The sequence below is a fragment of the Notothenia coriiceps genome, unplaced genomic scaffold, assembly GCF_000735185.1.
Source record: "Notothenia coriiceps isolate Sejong01 unplaced genomic scaffold, NC01 NC01_scaffold00024667, whole genome shotgun sequence".
NCBI classification, from domain to species: Eukaryota; Metazoa; Chordata; class Actinopteri; order Perciformes; family Nototheniidae; genus Notothenia; species Notothenia coriiceps.
In genome coordinates this window covers 2,194,788-2,213,906 of record NW_011357368.1, presented here as the reverse complement: position 1 = coordinate 2,213,906, position 19,119 = coordinate 2,194,788, and the positions used below count along the sequence as shown (strand labels likewise).

The following is a 19,119-nucleotide window of genomic DNA, read 5'->3' as shown; positions in this document are numbered from 1 at the left end:
ACTCCATTTTTTTATTTTATATTCCAATCCTGTTTGATAAGCCTTACCAGCAGCAGCAGCAGCAGCAGCAGTTTGCTGCTTTTTAAAAATATAAAATGTCTAGCACTTTACGATAAACTGATGTATTTTTTTTTCTCGCTCAGCGGACATATTTAGGAAACGCGAGACAGTGTGTGAAAGCTGCGTCCACACCTGTAAACAGAATATACCTCAGAACAGTGACTCCTCACTGCCATAGCATGACATAGATATTCAAACATACAGAACATATCAGCCGGGATGCTTGTGGTTTTCAAATGGCCCCTGACCCAGGTGTTCCTTCCTTTATGTCTAAGAGCTGTAAGTGTGTATTATTTTGTATTGCTTTACAGCTTTTTTTGTAAATATTTAGATAGGGATTTAGCTTCGATGCATATTACAGCTGCTGAAACTGGAACGGCTGACATAACTGCCAACATTGACATTTACATAAGCTATTGTGGACAAACTTCTTTGTATAGACCTGCCATCTTTAAAGGTTTAAAATGAAATTTGGTGCTAACATTTTTGAATTTGATTAGATGTGTTCCCTCAGTCATATGAGTTGTAGATTTTTTCTTTTACGTTTTCACCTCTTTTTTTTATAACAATGAAGTATCCTAACCTTTAGAATGTGTTGGCATAGTGTACAAATCATTTGGGAATTATATTTTTGCCGCATCTTTGAATAGAATGTTACTTTTTATTTTTCTTGGAGAAGAAATGGAAAAACAAAATCCAGGGATTTCAGCGGCCAAGAGCGTATTGCTTACGGTTTTTGTGTTCTGTTTATTTACCTCCTGTAGGCCTTCTGAAAGAACTACTAAAATAGAGGTAGGGCATGGGCTAAATGCCATTCATTAGGACAAATGGGACAAAAGCACAAACATTAGTTGTTCTCCATAGTGACGTCCATGTTTTTAGACTTATAATAACCCTTCCTGTTGAACATATCTCAGGGAAGCAGCCTGGATCTCACCCCTGACCCCCAAAAGCACGACATATCCATTCGAGCTAGAGACATGCAAAACATTACACATAGCTACAGGCAGACAGAAAGATACACAAACAACAATAAATAAAAGGTTGTGAACTACAGTATAAGACATGTGGTATATACCATGGTTACCATTCACCTTTTCTCCCTGCTTGTTTTATATTGTTCCTTGTTTTCTTCCTAATTTATGGTCTTTTTCAAGAAAAAGTGGTTTGTGTACACTAATGTCTCAATAAAGTGAAACCGCTGTGAAGCTTAATAATATTTTCCTCTTTTGTGGGCCGAATTTACTAACTGCCTGGATTCTAACAGGGGCCTGCTTGAGAGTGCCAAAACTAAAACCACCAGACAACAGGAAAGGCAGCTTTCACTCTAAGTCTGCTGTCAAGTGATCACAGTGGCTCCACTGAGAGAATTACACCGTTTACACTACTGTGCTGATGGTGTCCGCTATCTATAGTATCTGACAAACAAACTGTGAAATCCGCTGATGTCCACTGTCCTGACATGCAAGGGACCGGTGGGCTTGATTATCAACAAGTCCCATCCTAAAATAAAAGCTTATATGAGTATCTCCAATTGTTGTCCCATATTTTTCAAGTCTTCGTCTTTTCATTCAAGCCTTTGTCATCCCACATGGTGTATGTCAGTGAAAATGTCAGATCACATATCCTTTGAAGACATAACAAGCCAGCCATAAGAAAGAGTGAATGTGCGTATCTCTCTTGAAGCCCTTTTGTTTAAATCTGTAGTTTACACATCCATATCCACACAGTGCACATTCAGCCTCTTCAGGTTCATTTGACTGTGCCCCAACAACTGTTGTAATGCCTTTGTATTGCCTGGCTTCCTCTGGGAGCAATGATTTGAGGATCAGTCGGGTCAAGATCCCAATTCAGGTGGGTTTCTTTCTTCTGCTTTGTATTCGTAGACCAGTGGCCATGATACACGGCATGGAACCTACTGAAAGAAACGGGCACGGCATGTTGTGACACAGGGAAGGAAGAAAAACGTGTTAATCATGAAATGATGGAAAGTGTATTGCCCTGTGGTGCTTGGCCAGCCTGGAACAAACATGAAAGGACCTTTGGACTAGTCACTGTGTACAACAACACAAAAGAGCACAAGGTTACTATTTCATTCCAAACTGCTGCTAATGTATATTTGGCAAAAAAAATTTAAAGGGAATATGCGGAAATCAAAGTGTTTCCATGTTTTGCTGCCTCTCGACACATGAAAATGAATCTGAATGCCAAAAAACAAACATTTTGTTGTATAATTTAGTACTAGTAACACTAGTAGTGAGATGATTTTAAAAGTGATACTTTGTTTTGATAATGAATTAATTTTTCAGAATTGTATATAATATGTAGGATTTCTCAGCAATCACCAGGTTCATTTTATGTCAATGTGTTTTAAAACGAACCTGAGGTTTGCTAAAAGTTTACAACATTCTTTGATTTGCAGAAGGAACATGCAATGTTTATGCTCTGTTGATATATAGACATTAAATGTCTTCAATTACATCTGCATAGCATATGGTGAATTGATGAATGGTAATGGTCTGCTAGGCACGAGGTGAGCAAAAACTTTGCAAGAAAAACTGTTGAAGCAAATGCCCTTGCCATGATTCTGTTCTGTATCATTCTAACAGTGTTACAAAACGGATCCAAAAGTCATGTTATTCACAAATGTGCAAAAGGATGTAAATATATATCCCTCTTTTTTTTAGAGTCAAATAAAGATGAGCATTCAAAACCAACCAGTGTTTACTCCTTTGTTGTTTCTACAGGGTGTCCGCGGGGTCTTAAAAAGTATTAAAAGATGATAAATCAATTTAGAGAAAATGAAGGCTATTAAAAAGTATTAAACGGCATTTTCCAAGGTATTACATTTTGTAGCTTGTTTTCAATAAGTATATAAATTGTCCAAAGAGGTTGTATTCTACAGTTTGCCTGAATGTAATCATTGCATAGGTGTGTAGTGTGATTCTTTGTATTTTATTTATGGCTCATACTAACTGACTGACTGCTGCTTGATAGCGCGAAGGTCCGTTTACGCCGGTTGTTAAACAACTTCGTTATGGGGAAATGCAAGTTTGCGTCCAAATGGTTGGAAGATAAGGAGGAAGGACAATCAATACTGTATAGTAAATGTGTCGCCAATGTAACCGGTTAAAACTCGAAGTGGCGACGAGGTGTTAAAATGTATGGAAAGGGTCTTACTCTTAAAAGGTACTATATTTGACTTCCGGATTCCTGCATATACCCTGTTCTATGTTAATATCAAATGTTCTCTAGGCATTTTTATTTGCCTCCCCCAGGCAAATAAAAATGCCTAGAGAACATTTGATATTAACATAGTTATACATATTCGACTGAGCACAAATGTCTTTTTCTTCCCCCCATTGTGTTTCATTGTCCGCTTACAATACCAATACACAACATCTGGATACACCCTAAATGACATCATAAGCACTCTGTACTCATAAACTTTTTTTATTTCTGACCAATTCAGGGGGGTTTCTACTTATACATGTTTGAAGTGGTGTGGGGCTAAACAGATGTCCCGGGGGTGTAGATCTCCAGGCAGAGGGCGGGGCAGGGCAGGTATGGGGACTAGCGGGAGGTGTGCAGCAGCTGCAGCAGGCCCTGGATGGGCTCCGTCAGGTCATGGTTTGGTATCAGCTGGCTGGCCTGCAGGGCAGTGTTGCCAAATCCCAGTGCCTGGCACACACACGGAAACAAACACAGCAGCTGCAGCTGTTAGACTCTCAGGGGAAAGTAAAGCTGACTTATATAATAATATCACTGAAAATTGGATTGCTACCCAGTCGGCTTAACTTATCCCACTTCACCCCTCCGACCACCTGATGTATAGGCTGTCACACTGTCCTTTACAGTTTAGAACAAGGAGAACATATCAATAAATAATAATTGTTTGATACTGTTGACAAGACCATGCATGCTCAGATGGAAACATGCCATCGCAATGTGGAATTCATTGAGGTTTGCGGTGGCATCTAATGCCTGCACTTTCCATGGATATGTAAGCAGCAGGGACTAATCATCGTGTATGTATTGCTCAAGTTTTAACAATTTTATATCTACGGCTCTCATTTGTAAATACCCAGGCTCCTGTGCGGCCTTTTTTTTGGAGTTCAATAAACATCAAGAAAAAGTGAGAGTTGGACTGACCAGTGGACTTTGTGTGCTTTGTGTCAGAAAATGTTACTGTTAACAATCACAAGTATCTCCCCTCTCTACCCTCTCAATCTGCATCACCACCTCTGTTGATCAAGTGTAGACCACTCCCCCCCACAAAAGTCTTTAAAGCTCCGCCCTTCAGGCTGGTCACTCACTTCCTCCCCACCAGAGACTGAAGAACAAAGGAACTGTGAGTTGGCACATGGAGCTGCTAATTGTTTGTCAGTTGATGAAATGTTTAGCTTAACTTTAACAGACTGTTTTGTTTATGTTAGATCCGCCTTCTAGATTCCCTTTGACCCACACCTATGTTTAAAGAAAAATAGTTGAATCCTGTGGATGCATGAAATTATGTAAGTGGAATACTGAACCTTATTTATCATTATTATTATTGTTATTATTATTATTGTGGTTATTGTAAGACTGCTAATAGTTTGTAAATATCCCTTTTATTTAGATAAAGTCATCCACAGTAGCGAAACCGTTGTCAACCATCATTTGAGAATAAAACGTTAAACGGCCTGCTGGATCCAGTATTTAAATGTTCACACCAGTCTATGGTTCACACCACATGGGATGTTCGATGAACCACCACTCCAACAAATTATAGTTTCTTCAGTTACTGTAAAAGAATAAAATGTACTTAGGCTAGTTAACCACTGTCCTGGTAGAATGAACCCGGATCCTTTGTGTGGGTTCTAACAGCAGGGGGTAACATTAACTTTTCGGCTCTGCTTGCCATCAGGGCGTATTTCACATTTTTACCTTATAGAAAAACTGTTGGTGAACTCCCGCCGTACTAACCCAAGACACCGCAAGATAAAACAATGACAGTAAAACAATGACAGTAAAACAATCAAACAAAGTAACTAATAGTAGTTTGTTTGTGTGTATGTGCTTGATCCTGCCCTATCTCTAATCTCTGCCTGCCCAAGGCCCAACCTAGTCTTACATATTCACTTCACCATTGCTGCCTTGTTCTCTGAACTGGACGCAAAAGAAATACACTCATCCACCCCACATTTCAAATGCAGTTAACACACACCCAAACATTTTCCAAGGGCCTTACAGAGACTCTAGGTGGATGTCGGAGTGTCGAGGCGGTGAAATAAAGTCCCACTAATTCCCACCTCACCTTTACTTTACCAGAGTTAATCTCATCTTGAGTACGACCATCCAAAGAAGTAGCATAAAGAGGAAATGGGGGACTGTGTCACTCTGTCAAACTGAACCTTTAATGCCTGGACGTCATCAGGGGTCTTACCTTCAGGGAGTCACCTGCTAGGAACCACAGCATGGCCAGGCAGTGAGCCACCAGTGCAATCTGTGCTGAGTCTTTTCTGGAGTCATTCTGCTCAAACTCCAGCATTGTTCTTAACATCTCATCCACTTCAACTCGCTGGGCTTCATCTGATTAAAAACAATGGATAGAGAGAAAGACGTCCTTTCGTTTTTACAGTATTCAATAGGCCAACATACTGATCTTTGTGCATCTTTTGTATAGATTGTGTAAGCATATTTCCTTCCATTCCCAATATTCCCTGGTAAACCTTCCAGAAAGTCTAGGAAATTACATTGCAGCTAACAGGCTTAGCATCATATGTAGGGCAGCAGCTGCGGTAGAGGGTAGCGGATGCTGTACAGCCAGAGATGGTCTCTAGTCAACCCTGAGCATACTTGTGTTAATCTGGGGTTTAGCTTTTGGATTGCACAGCAAGACAGCTCAGATAAACCTAGGCCTTGTTGACCCTATTTGTGGATTGCGAATATACTTTTCTGATTCTAAACCGTTTGAACAGTGAGTTGGATTTGGATCGATTGACAAAATCGAAATGTATATATTTTTTTATTTAAATAGTTCTATATTACATTTAGATTTTGCATATTTGATGACAAGACTCACCATATGGCTCCAACTCTGTGTCAGGACTTTGGACATTTTGTAGGTGGGTGTCGAGGAGTTTTGTCAGATGGCAGTGCCAAGTTTGTGCCACCTACAATATGAGCAGTAGAGGATAAAATATGAAACACATAATCACATTTCTTGGCCAAATTGCCTTGTCATAATAATGTCTGTTTTATGTTACCTCGGAGTACAAGGAACGAACAATAGGCAACCCCCCAAGTTTGGCATACACATTAGCCATGAGAAAGTATCCCCCACGAGTGACTGTGCTATCCAGGCCATACTCCTCACTGGCAAAGTATATCTGAAAAAAAAGAAAATTCACTTTTTTTACAAGGTGCATTCATAAATAGTCAGTATTTCCAACATCCTGAGAGACAAACAATGCGTGTACTAAAGCCATTGTGGTGAGTGTGTTACTTATGACACTGACATCATTTGCAAAGTTGAACAGCGCAGCCTCCAGGTTTCCAGTGGCTGTGTGGAGGCGACCCAGGCACCTGTGCAGACGTTGGTGGACCACGTGATCTGAACTCTTCAGTGCCGCCCACTCCGCCTGGGACAGGAGCTCCGCCGCCCAGGCTAGATTACCCATACCTGGAAAGCACATATGTTTCATATAAGATAAATGCACATAGTCATGCGTTAAACACTTTATTTTGGAAAGAGGAATGGGAACATTTGAGAAAGTAATCTGTGTTGTTCCTCACCCATGTTAGCCTCAGCCAGCAGCAGGTAGGCTGGGACCATTTGGACAGATCTGGGGCCGTGAACATCTTTAGAGCAGCGCAGGCAGAACTGGGCCGCGGGCAGGGCTTCCTGGTGCTTCCCCTCAGACAGCTTGCTCTGAGCCACCAACCTGCACATCTCAATCAGCTCCGCCTAGGTAAGGAACCAAAACCAAGGTACACTTCAGGTTAGCTACAGGTATTCAATATAAAATGGATTATCACTTAAAGGTCCCCTATTAGGCGAAATCCACTGTTTCATGTCTTTTATACATAAATATGTGTCCCCTCTGCGTTGAGAGATTATGAACGTTTCAGGAAAAAAAGATTCTCTCTCTTTTTGTCCTGATCCATTTATATAAAAACCTGTCTGGAAATGAGCTGATCAGATTTTGGCCACTTTGTGATGTCATAATCATTTTTTGGCTTGTGTAACCATTAGCCAATAACCAACCAAGGTAACCCTCCCCCCCACCTTATCATCTGAATCTCCTCCTAGAACACCTTTGTGGGTTTTTTAACCACATATCTAACAGAGGGGCGTGGCACCTTATTTTCATCTAAAGTAACGGACACTTTTGAAACAGGGCTGAAACAGAGGGGATTATGGGATTCTACAATGCAGGATCTGTTTGGTATTTCGAGCCAAACACTTCAGAGACATGTTTTGCATACATCTGAGACCTATAATATATTGTTGAAAAAATAGTATAATAGGGGACCTTTAATCATTCTCTGTAAACTTTAAACTCAAAACAAGATGAGTCTGAGTGTGAACACCGAAATTCAACGCATATATCCTCACCTTTACAAGCTGTGATTGAATGCATCCTGCCTGCTGGAGGCTTAAGAGTGTCGGGCTGCGGATGGTAACAAGCATCTGACAGATTCTCTCATGGATCCCCACCCAGTCAGCCTGCTGGTGCTCTGCATCACTGAGCAATGAGATATATATTTATTTAACAGATTGCAAAAAAACTTCAAGTCATTTTTATGTTCCCACGCTGACTTACAACATCAAGTCATTTCAATATTGTATCCCAATCATGTCATATGCCTTAAGAGGCTTTGTGGCTTCAGTTGTCTTCTGTCAGCCACCTTACACAGTCTTCATCTCCCCCCCCGGGTACAATGTGGCTAACATTGGATCATTGAAGAAAGACCTCCTTTGATCTGACAACTGAGCTGTGATTTTCACTGTGTTGAAGTGTTGAACAGTAGTCTCAGTAAGAATGGTTTTAAAGAGTACTGACACGTCACCAGACAGATACAGTCATGTGTACCATTCACTTTCAGGGTTTTCCCTTTCATTCTAGCTATTTTTGCTCCCTACCTAAGACGAATAATGTAGGTTCTATGGTTGGAGGATTACTGTATTAATGTATTATGTTCCTTCACTTTTTGTACACAGATTTGGCAGTGATCTTGTTCCAGAATGATGTGAAAAATTATACTTTTGATCGAAAAACATAACATTTTCCTACACAAAACCCTGACAGTGCAATGTTTCCCTACAGTATACTGTGCATGACTTAGCTGAAGGGATAAGATTTTTTTAAACAGACTTTCTATCCCATTTAGAAAATAACATCTGAGTGCAGAGAGGGCATACTAAATTGTAGGCCATTACATAACAGGTCTGTAATTTTGTTCATCTGCTCCCCTCTCCTTTCTAACTTAGGAGCATGTGTGTTAATGCCAGCAAGTCTGTTTTTCTGGACTTGAGACAGAAGCAGCGAGCAGTGATCTGGCCACGTCACATCGACAGTAGCACTGGCAGCCAGACACACAAATCATGGGGTCTTCTCAGGCCGCAGGGGCAGGGCTACTCGACTTTATCGTCTCTGCTTTGATTTCATATAGGCTACTTCTCAATCTGCCTAAAAATAACAGTCAACACACACATGAGTTATTATAGTAACTGCCAGCAGCATGATAAGATGTGGCTCATTAGACCTCCAATTAACCATTTCACCCCTGTATGAAACATTTGGAGCAAGGACTCGAAACACAAGGAGAGCTCGAACTGATGTCAGACATTGAAGAGTTATTGGAAGTTATCAATTGACAAAGATGGTTTCTGCAGCAACGAGGTGATACAGCTCTGACCAAACAATTCTGAAGCTCTATCACCCAGTCCCTAGTATTTAGCTAGTTCTCAGAGAATCATCAACATTGGATAACCAGACAAAGCAAGCTCTGCTCCTGGCTGGGAGTGATTAGCTTTGGGGAGCCACACTATAAAATGGATTCCTGGATGTCCTCACTGCTCTCTGACACTGTGCGTCAGCCTTGTCCTGCATCTTATTATCTAAAAGAAGAGATTGTTTTATGAATGTTTTGGGCAAGCCTAATCAACTATCTGGGTCATACCAATACACAGCTGTGGGGACAGAATGTTAAAGCTCCAAGGCTGTAGCCTTCATTAGACAGGGTGGTGAGAGGAGGCAATAGCTAAGACGACTGTAACTAAACTAAAGGGCCATGAAATTCTATATCGACCCCTTGACGTGATTTAGTCTTATCTTGAGACTTGCTCCAACATATTAATTATAAATACAAATGTGTTTATTACAACATGTAGCCTAGGTGTTACCGTATTTGATCAGTTTTAATAGAAACTCTTGTTTACTCCACTATCCTTTGTTTTGATATCAAATGTAATGTGCATAACGTTTCATTCAATTTCAGAAATGTGCTCACTTTTAGTTCATTTCAAAGACTGAGAGGGAAGTAGCACAATAAGTAGCTGTAAGCCCCCTTTAAGAGACTGGCTTTAGTGGCTCATCCCTCCACATAAATCCCTGCAGGGAGGGATGTCAGCACATGCTCTTCTCCACTCCCCATGTTGTGCCAATGAGGATTTCAGCGATCACCATCTTATGATCTGTAATAGTCTGAGGAGATGTCCACCTACGCCAAAGGTAATATTGGCTTACATGCATCAAATAAAAAGCTGAAATTCTCAAACTCAAATAGTCGAGCAGACGCATGGAACATTCCCCCCGTCGCATGAAAAAAAAGGAATTTGGTAATTTGATTTCCAGCTGTTCCTCTCTTCATCCGCTCCCCCCTTACGACACGGTCACGTGACCGCTCTTCATGCCGACGTGTTGATTTGTGCTGTGAAACAATATGGCTGACATTGCCACCTAGCGTTCAAACCGGAGACATGTTTGAGCAAGCTGACAAACGATGAACACAATATTTACTTTGTGGAAACGGGGAACAACTTGTGCTCAGATGTTGTACTTTAGTAAAGTAAAACTACCAAAGTGTAGGAATACTCTGTTACAAGTAAAAGTCCTGCATTCATAATGTTACTCAAGTAAAAGTAGGCTACCAAAGTATTTGCATCAAAATGCACTTAAAGGACCAAAATTCAAAGTACTCATTATGTGGATTGACCCATTTCAGAATAATATATATTTTATGTTTTTATTATATTTATTGATGCATTAAAGTGTTATCAAAGCTGGTAAAGGTGTAGCTAATTGTATATACTTTGTTTGTTGCAGGTAGGCTTGTGAATGTTACTCCAGGTGCAACTAAAGTCTTATTTTAGTCTTGATTGTATTTCACATCATTAATCCAAATCTGAAACAAGTAACTAAAGGTATTTTGTATTTAAGCACTTCGTAACTATGTTTTGAAAGGTGCTATGAAAATAAAGTGTATTATTATTATTATTATTATTATTATTATAAACACATTTTTTTTATTTAAGTAGTGCTTTAGAAGTACAAAGTAACAACACAATTGAAATACTCAAGTAAGGTAAAAATCCCTCAAACGTGTAAGCTACTTAACTTGTAGGCTACAGTAGGCCCACTTGAGTAAAAGTATACTTGGTTAATTTACACCAGGGGTGGGGAACCTTTTTCCTCTCAAGGGCCATTTCAATTTTTTCAACATCCTCCGAGGGCCGTACAAATTATTGACCTCTGCTTAAAAATACTAAAATCACAGCCCATTCATTTGGCCTTTCTTTCATGCTGTGCAAAGAAAAAGCAACCTCTTATTCCAGATATTTGACCATGACTCATGCATGCACGGTGTGGCATGACCACCAAAACAGAAAGATATGGACACAAGATGTGTGCAAATGTATTTAGTTTCCTATCCGTGTGAACATGATCTAAGTGGGGGGGGGGCCCCAACCTCCTCTAGGGGGGTCCAGGGGCATGCTTCCCCGGGAAGATTTTTTTTTAAATGTTGAAGTTAAAAGCATCAATCTGGTGCACTTTGAGAGCAACATTAGGAGATCTATGGATACACCTCTCAACCACCCAAACAGAACTGGGAAGCAGATTTTCTTTTTCTTTATGGATATTTTACAAATCACTCCCCTTTCAAACTGTATTCTTGTTTATTAATAACAACTTTTTTTTACTGTCATATAGTATTTTATACCTGTTTACTTTATTCTCTTGTTTTTTTATAACTATAATGATCATATAAAGATGTGCCTTTACCTCACTGGTTGGAGAAAAAGCTTTTTATATTCGTTAGCATAGCTAGCTAACCAGATGGTAATAACAACAAAGTTATTGACTGTATGATCAGTATGACATGAACAGATCGCCACTGGGCTTTCAACTAAAGACACAGCTACGCAAAAACGGCGGCATGTGTACGGCTCCTTATCTGAAGTGCCGGAGCTGCGTTCTGGTGCTCTCCGTCAGAACTGCACCCCTGTCAGACGAGACATATACCACGTGATGACACGTTAGGCTCGTGTTGTGTTCAAGGACCCTGACCTTGGCCAGGAAAAACAGGCACTCGCTTGTTTAATTATTTTGCGGTCTAGATTTCTTTAATCTTTTTTTTGTGTGTGTTTATAAATTACCTCGAGGGCCGTACCAAATGGTCTCGCGGGCCGTATACGGCCCGGGGGCCGGAGGTTCCCCACCCCTGCTTAGGATGTCAGACTGCAATATTTGTTCCATACACCAGGATAACACTGTTCAACCTGACTCTAGCATTTCAATCTCTTCCCATTTTGCGACAGATGTGTTTTGACATGAACTTATTGTAGCTTTAACACTAGGTTAAGTAGGTATATCCTGTGTCTTTCCTGATGGAGAATGTTTGGTGTTTGTGATAACAGGAATGCCAGAAGAAGCTGGACCANATGATACCAGGCTGCAATGGATCATGGATCCACCAGGGGAGCCATGATTAAAAGCTGCCACGCTGGAACTCATTGTGAATAAACAGCTGATAGATCTACAGTAGAGGTATCTGAATATAGCGATATTTGTTTATGATCCATATGTCCACCGATAGGTCATATTCTGTGCTAAAATAAGAACATGTAATCATTTACAAAAACATCACCATGTTTTTATTTAACAAAAATAATGTTGTTTTAATCCGTTGGCGTACTACAACTTTTTACAAAAACTTACGGTGGCCTGATGTGCAAGGCACCACAGCATTTCACAAACACAACCAGCACTTTCAGATAGTAGTCGCGTTATTTTCACAAAACGCCACATGCATTTCTACATATATCTGTCTACTCAAGCATTGTCGCTATTGTAGCATTTGTCAAAACGCCACAGCCTTTCACAAAAACGCCCACAGCATTTCACAAAAGACCGCAGCATTTCAGAAAACGCCGCAGCATTTCACGATTTATATAGTCCCTCTGTCTCCTGTCCTTTCACTCAATCGTCCATCAGCTTTCTCCAATTTAATGGCAACTAGCATTTTCTTGATGATAATAAACGCCCGCCGCATTCACAAAACGCGCAGCATTTCCCACAAAACGCAACAGCGATTTCAGGAAAAACGCCGCAGCATTCACAAAACGCACGCCTTTTCACAACACCAGCTTTCAGAAAAAACTGGCCGCAGCTTTAACACCATCGCATTTTTCAATTTGGCGAAGGTAATTCCTTTAGGGAGAACACTTCTTGTTTGTGTTGGGAACCAGGCCAGCCAGGGGGCACTGGTGTGATTGGTTGTTTTTTGCTGCCGTCGAATGACCTTGGCCCGGGCCTACACAATCAGCTGTTAAGGCTGTTAGCCACTCGGGGCTCACAGCTCTTCATATCCTGGTTCCAGAACTGGACAAGTTAAACATTCAAACCAGACTGTCTGTCATGGCGAATACGTCGCTGCTTTATTTATGTCTGTATGACGTTGTTGTGAGTGTGGACGGAGCAGCTACAAGGTTATGTTTGCCTGATGGAATCGATCCCGATAGGATTTACAGGGAGATACCGCCCCGCACCCCTTGGTTTGAATGACAGCAGTAAACATAGCAGTAAACACAGGAAATTAATGCTTTATTAATTTCATGGTTGTTTAAGGGGCTTATCTCCATGTATGAATACTATGTAGACTACCCATATTCGCATTGCTCATTAATCCAGGGGTGGGGAATCTGGCCCCCGGGCCGTTTTATACGGCCCGCGGGACCATTTGGTACGCCCTCGAGGGAAGTTATAGACACAACAAAAAAAAAGATTAAGAGCATCTGTAGACCGAAATGAATAATTAAACAAGCGAGTGCCTGGTTTTCCTGGCCACGTGGTCAGGGCCTTTGAACACCAACAATCGAGCTAACGTGTCTAATCACGTGGTATATTGTCTCGTCTGAGGAGGGGTGCAGTTCTGACGGAGAGCACCAGAGACTCGGCTCCGGGCACTGTGAGATAAGGAGCCGTACACATGGCCTGCCGTTTTTGTGCGTAGCTGTGGTCTTTAGTTGAAGCCGTGGCTATCTGTTCATGTCATACTGTCATACAGTCATAACTTTGTTGTTTACCATCTGGTTGCTAGCTATGCTAACAGAATATAGAAGCTTTTTCTACAACCAGTAGGAAAGGCACCATCTTTATATGATCATTATAGTTATAAAAAAACAAGAGAATAAAGTAAACAGGTATAAATACTATATGACAGTAAAAAAAGTTGTTTAATTAATAAAACAAGAATACAGTTTGAAAGGGGAGTGCTTTGTAAAATATCATAAAGAAAAAGAAAATCTGCTTCCAGTTCTGTTTGGGTGTTGGAGAGGTGTATCCATAGAATTCCTAATGTTGCTTCTCAAAGTGCACCAGATTGATGCTTTTTAACTTCAAAATTAAAAAAAAATCTTCCCGGGGACTCATGCATGCACGGTGTGGCATGACCACCAAAACAGAAAGATATGGACACAAGATGTGTGCAAATGTATTTAGTTTCCTATCCATGTGAACATGATTTAAGTGGGGGGGGGGGACCAAACCTCCTCTAGTGGGGTCCAGGGGCATGCTTCCCCGGGAAGATTTTTTTTTAAATGTTGAAGTTAAAAGCATCAATCTGGTGCACTTTGAGACCAACATTAGGAGATCTATGGATACACCTCTCAACACCCAAACAGAACTGGAAGCAGATTTTCTTTTTCTTTATGGATATTTTACAAATCACTCCCCTTTCAAACTGTATTCTTGTTTATTAATAACAACTTTTTTTTACTGTCATATAGTATTTTATACCTGTTTACTTTATTCTCTTGTTTTTTTATAACTATAATGATCATATAAAGATGTGCCTTTACCTCACTGGTTGTAGAAAAAGCTTCTTATATTCGTTAGCATAGCTAGCTAACCAGATGGCAATAACAACAAAGTTATTGACTGTATGATCAGTATGACATGAACAGGTCGCCACTGGGCTTTCAACTAAAGACACAGCTACGCAAAAACGGCGGCATGTGTACGGCTCCTTATCTGAAGTGCCGGAGCTGCGTTCTGGTGCTCTCCGTCAGAACTGCACCCCTGTCAGACGAGACATATACCACGTGAGGACACGTTAGGCTCGTGTTGTGTTCAAGGACCCTGACCTTGAAAAACAGGCACTCGCTTGTTTAATTATTTTGCGGTCTAGATTTCTTTAATCTTTTTTTTTGTGTGTGTTTATAAATTACCTCGAGGGCCATACCAAATGGTCTCGCGGGCCGTATACGGCCCGGGGGCCGGAGGTTCCCCACCCCTGCTTTACACTAAAGCTTTGTGGCATTTGGAAATGATGTGAAGCGCTTAGAAATATATGGCCAGAGAGTCATGAATAGCCTTAGACATTTAATTATAAAATATATTATTTTTGATAGTTTAAACTTACCAGTAAAAGGTGACCCGACATTTGGTGCATTGCAGGTGCGCTGTTTTTTGACAAAGTTCACACAATTTTTCCGTTCCTTTGGGTAAAGCAAGGGAAATGATCTTGGATGCTTTCCCCAAAACACGAGGACTAACTTCCATTATAGCGAGAAATGGCTATAAAAAGGATACACACACAATACACGACCGGTATTATGCTAGTTTTCAACATATGATTAGCTGATGAAGCTAACGCAGTTGTTGAGAAACTGTAAGTTTACTGTCGCTATGGCAACGACGTCAGTAGGCCTAGTTTCCCCTCTGCTAGTAAATATGTTACAAAAGCCTTAAAAACATGAACACCTTTAATACAAAGTAAAAAAAACCCTGTTTATTTGGTTTCAAGTGTGCAATGTATTATCACATTAATGAAAACAGTAGACTTTCTCACATAGTGTTTCTTAGAGTGATATTTATTGAAAGATGTTACTAAATATATTCTACATAAGCTTTAGGTACAAAAATAGATTTCCAGTTTGGTCTAGAAAAAATATAAAAGCAATTCAAATGCCGTATAAAGCCTAAAACTAACAAAAATACATTAAACTGATTTGGTATTTATCTTCCTTGGTCATGGGCATTATATATTGACTTAATGTTAAATGAATTAATTCAAAATGTCGTCAAGGGAAAAACAATATACATGTAGGCCTAGTCATTTATATAATTAAAAAACATCACATTAGTTGAAGCCTGAGCAAAGATCATACCATATGCATTTGTGAGTCCTGAAAAAATACATTTCTGATTAACAAGAAGTCAAACCAATTGTTTTGTTACTTCAAAAGAAAAAAAAACGTTCTGTTAGACATTGTGTTTATTTGTCTGGTCATTCTTTCTTACGCAAGTGGACGTATATGACCCCACTAAGCAGCAACAAGGGGACACACACCCAGGCCAGGATGAAGCAGTAGCCAAAGTGTCCTGATGTCAGCTCTCTGGAGTCCTGAAGGATTTCCCTGTTGTTTAATGTGTAGATGAGAGCTGCAGAAAAGGCAGTCAACCCTAAGAAAAGACCGTAATAAGTTTAGTTTATGAATGGGATGTTTTAAATAGTGTGTTGGTTTGGAACATCCTTTTGTAAACAATGTCATAAGCATTAGAGTGACAGCAATGTTGGCAGGGGACAGTGTGGCAAAGTAATGAATACATCACTATATATTAACTTTTACTTCAGACTGTGTCACAATACCAGTAATATTTCAAAAGGAGACTAAATGTGTGGCAGTGTTTGAAATAATAATTAAGTTTGTTTACCAAATAGTTATATTTAATTCCAGGTTAGCCATAAGGCTGCGCATTACTAGTAACCTTGTTCAAATGTAATCAATGTAGTAATTTAATTATTTTTCAATTAATTCATTAAGGTTATTTTATTTAACTTATAACATTTTAATGATATCAAATATTTTGAACTGGGCTTTTTTGCTAAAAAGGCCAATAGTACTCAACACTTATTACAGTCAAACATTTAGACAAACATTTATGATGTTATTCTCAGTTTACCTTGATTTAAATTGGAAGCGGGCAACAGAATACATTTCACATTCTTCATATGAGCTTTTTATACTATCGAAAAGAATACATTTGGATGAAACCCCTATTGTAATCACCAACATTCTACCATCAGCATAACTGATACTCAATGACATATTTTTTCTGATTAAATTTAAATGTATTTTGTTATTTAATTACATAACTAGTTGGGAGTAACTAGTAATTGTGGACTTTATCATAATAAAGCTTGAACCAATGCAGCCATCAGAAAAACGCTATGCACAGTCACAATACTCAAGTATAACACTGTTGAAATGAACTTACACATGTTATATATAATATTTAGCTTATTTCCCAACCATGAAATGTACATTTGTAAGAGAAAGTGTCATCCTTTAAAATTGTCCCATGATGCACAAAGCGGTCAGAGGGACATTGTTTCACTCCAGTGTTACCTGCAAAGACTTGACACAGCCCAGTGAAGTAGAAGAGCCCGCCCTTAGACATGGTGAAGAGTTGACCAAGGAACACCAAGAAGGAGACAGAGGAGAAGACCACTGAGATAACCATCAGGATCTGAACTGCATGAAGCCAGTCTGAGAAAGGAAACCACATCAAAAGTGTTAGTTCTCAGATTTGACATGTGGAAGAAAAATGATCGTGTGTGGAGGTAAACAAAATGACATCGTTTGTTACCAGTTTCTTTGGAGGATGTACACAACCAAGATTCTGTGAAGTTGTCAAACCTACAGTTGTACCACAGGTCTGAGTTCTCCAGGCCATCCCACTCCCACCAGGACTTTAACGAGAGATTAGAGATGATACTGTCAGCTGGATATGTTGCATTTATGAGGTAATACAATAAAAGTCAACAATCAAGCCCCAGATATGAATACTACCTTCTCCATGGTAGCAATGAACTGCATTGCCAATGTGATGAGATGCAGCAGGGTCACAAACATAAGCAGGTACGCCATTTTCAACTCCCTGCCAAAAATAAACACAACTGTTTAAATGCAGGCTTCCAGAAAGACTGCATTCAACAGTAAGCGTGGAAATGCTTGTTTGTGACCAATTAAACCTGTTTACTGGGTCTCTATAAAAATCAGTAATTGAGAACTTTCCTGTTTTGCCCCTTAGAGTTAAATGGAAAATGTCAGTCGCTGAACAGAGTATACTGTGTTTTGTAAAGCCCACGCTTCAAAACAGGGGGCAATGAGTTATTTCTAAAATGTAACTTTGACTGGCCTCTGTGTTGCCATCATACAGCTAACCTCAGAGAACCTGGGGTTAGCAGGCCTGTTGCAAGCTAAACTTTTTCAAAAATACTTAACCAATAAACCTCTTCACCCTTCCAAATATATATATTTTGAATAGGGTAAACTGTATGTGATTGACTTAGATTTGGATTTAATAAAGAGGCACTACTTGTTAATTAAGAGGAAATTAAAGTCTGAGGAATAAACAGGGATTTAAGAAAGCTATTTTCTATTGTATCTAGTGTACGGTAGTACACGAGCAAACGCTAAATTGGCTACCAAAGCTTTAGTAACAACATTTTACTTCGTACTAAGGAGACATGCAATGGAAAAGAAAAAAGACAGAAAAATAAACACACGGACATGAATTGACTCTGTGTAGACCTTTATCTCTATGTCTGTTTGGGTGGGGCGGTGGAGTCTTACTGTCAAATTATCTCATTACACTAGATTCCATCCATCACATGAGAGTCGAAACGTTTAAATATTTAGTAATGGTTATGAAAAAAAAAACATTGTGTACTGTTACAAAGATGTGATGAGTAACGGTTTGTTAAAAAACGTTATATTGTATGGCAAACAAAATCTGTTATAATAAAAGCATGAATCTTTTGCTACGCACCACTCTAAGAGTCCATTAGGGGATGTGATTCAAGAATCACTACTTTGACAATTTTTTTTTAAACAACTGGAACCATGATTTAACTAATAATATATAGATTATGAAATGTCAAGGAATTATGTACTCACACTGAGTATTGCCAGTCCCTCTCAATCGGATCTTAGGAGCAGCTTAAACGCAGCTTCACCACTCTACAGTTGTGTCCCTTCTGGTGGTCCTCTATTTTCAGACTTACCACACACCCCTTATTTTTACAGCAACTCCATCCAAACTTTCCAAGGAGCACGCCCATTTCCTCTGTGCCGAACAGAGCTCTCTTTAAGTACAACATCACCATCCAAAATAAGTGTTCCGCCCATCTAAAATGGGATCCACCCATGGGCAGTTGAGGCACATAAAACCACATGAAAATAACTCCTCTGTAAACACTACACTTTGGATGCTTTTTTGGCATAATGACCATTCTACTATGCATTCGTGATCCCAGTTTTGTTATAGGGCAGATGTGAAGAATAAACACACAACTGCAAAATAACTCACATTTCTACACCCAGGCATCATGATTGTGCACTGGTCACACAGGAAACATCAGGGTGGGACTCACCGTGTAGGCCTTCATCTTTGATCATGCAGTCATTTTAGTGGAGGTCAAAGCAAAACAAGACAGGCCTGAATTATAAGGTTTCAAAACAGCCATCGTACACGTACATGTACATATGGGTTCAATAGAATA

General features: G+C 39.7%; 2 protein-coding genes across 2 annotated transcripts; both read right to left on the bottom strand.

Moving 5' to 3' along the window:
- Positions 1-3,236: 3,236 nt before the first annotated feature.
- zmynd12 (zinc finger, MYND-type containing 12) lies at positions 3,237-15,215 on the bottom strand. Its single transcript, XM_010782426.1, has 8 exons — positions 14,971-15,215; positions 7,661-7,790; positions 6,838-7,009; positions 6,561-6,724; positions 6,309-6,431; positions 6,125-6,215; positions 5,486-5,631; positions 3,237-3,741 (listed from the first exon to the last, which is right to left on the bottom strand). The coding sequence occupies exons 1-8, from the start codon at positions 15,108-15,110 to the stop codon at positions 3,634-3,636; spliced, it is 1,074 nt and encodes a 357-aa protein (XP_010780728.1). The 5' UTR covers positions 15,111-15,215; the 3' UTR covers positions 3,237-3,633.
- A 185-nt stretch (positions 15,216-15,400) lies between these two features.
- emp3b (epithelial membrane protein 3b (MAM blood group)) lies at positions 15,401-18,621 on the bottom strand. Its single transcript, XM_010782425.1, has 5 exons — positions 18,515-18,621; positions 17,405-17,492; positions 17,202-17,304; positions 16,961-17,101; positions 15,401-16,013 (listed from the first exon to the last, which is right to left on the bottom strand). The coding sequence occupies exons 2-5, from the start codon at positions 17,480-17,482 to the stop codon at positions 15,838-15,840; spliced, it is 498 nt and encodes a 165-aa protein (XP_010780727.1). The 5' UTR covers positions 17,483-17,492; positions 18,515-18,621; the 3' UTR covers positions 15,401-15,837.
- Between the last annotated feature and the right edge of the window lie 498 nt (positions 18,622-19,119).

What these genes read in the sequence shown, in the direction of transcription:
- zmynd12 (XM_010782426.1), bottom strand. Translation starts at nt 15,110, where the DNA reads ATGGAAGTTAGTCCTCGTGTTTTGGGGAAAGCATCCAAGATCATTTCC. An exon ending in TGTCGGGTCACCTTTTACTG is followed by an intron (nt 7,791 to 14,970) that starts GTAAGTTTAAAC and finishes CTCATTGCTCAG; the next exon opens with TGATGCAGAGCACCAGCAGG. An exon ending in TAGCAGGTGACTCCCTGAAG is followed by an intron (nt 3,742 to 5,485) that starts GTAAGACCCCTG and finishes TGTGTGTGCCAG; the next exon opens with GCACTGGGATTTGGCAACAC.
- emp3b (XM_010782425.1), bottom strand. Translation starts at nt 17,482, where the DNA reads ATGGCGTACCTGCTTATGTTTGTGACCCTGCTGCATCTCATCACATTG. An exon ending in TACATCCTCCAAAGAAACTG is followed by an intron (nt 17,102 to 17,201) that starts GTAACAAACGAT and finishes TTCCTTTCTCAG; the next exon opens with ACTGGCTTCATGCAGTTCAG. An exon ending in GCTGTGTCAAGTCTTTGCAG is followed by an intron (nt 16,014 to 16,960) that starts GTAACACTGGAG and finishes GTCTTTTCTTAG; the next exon opens with GGTTGACTGCCTTTTCTGCA.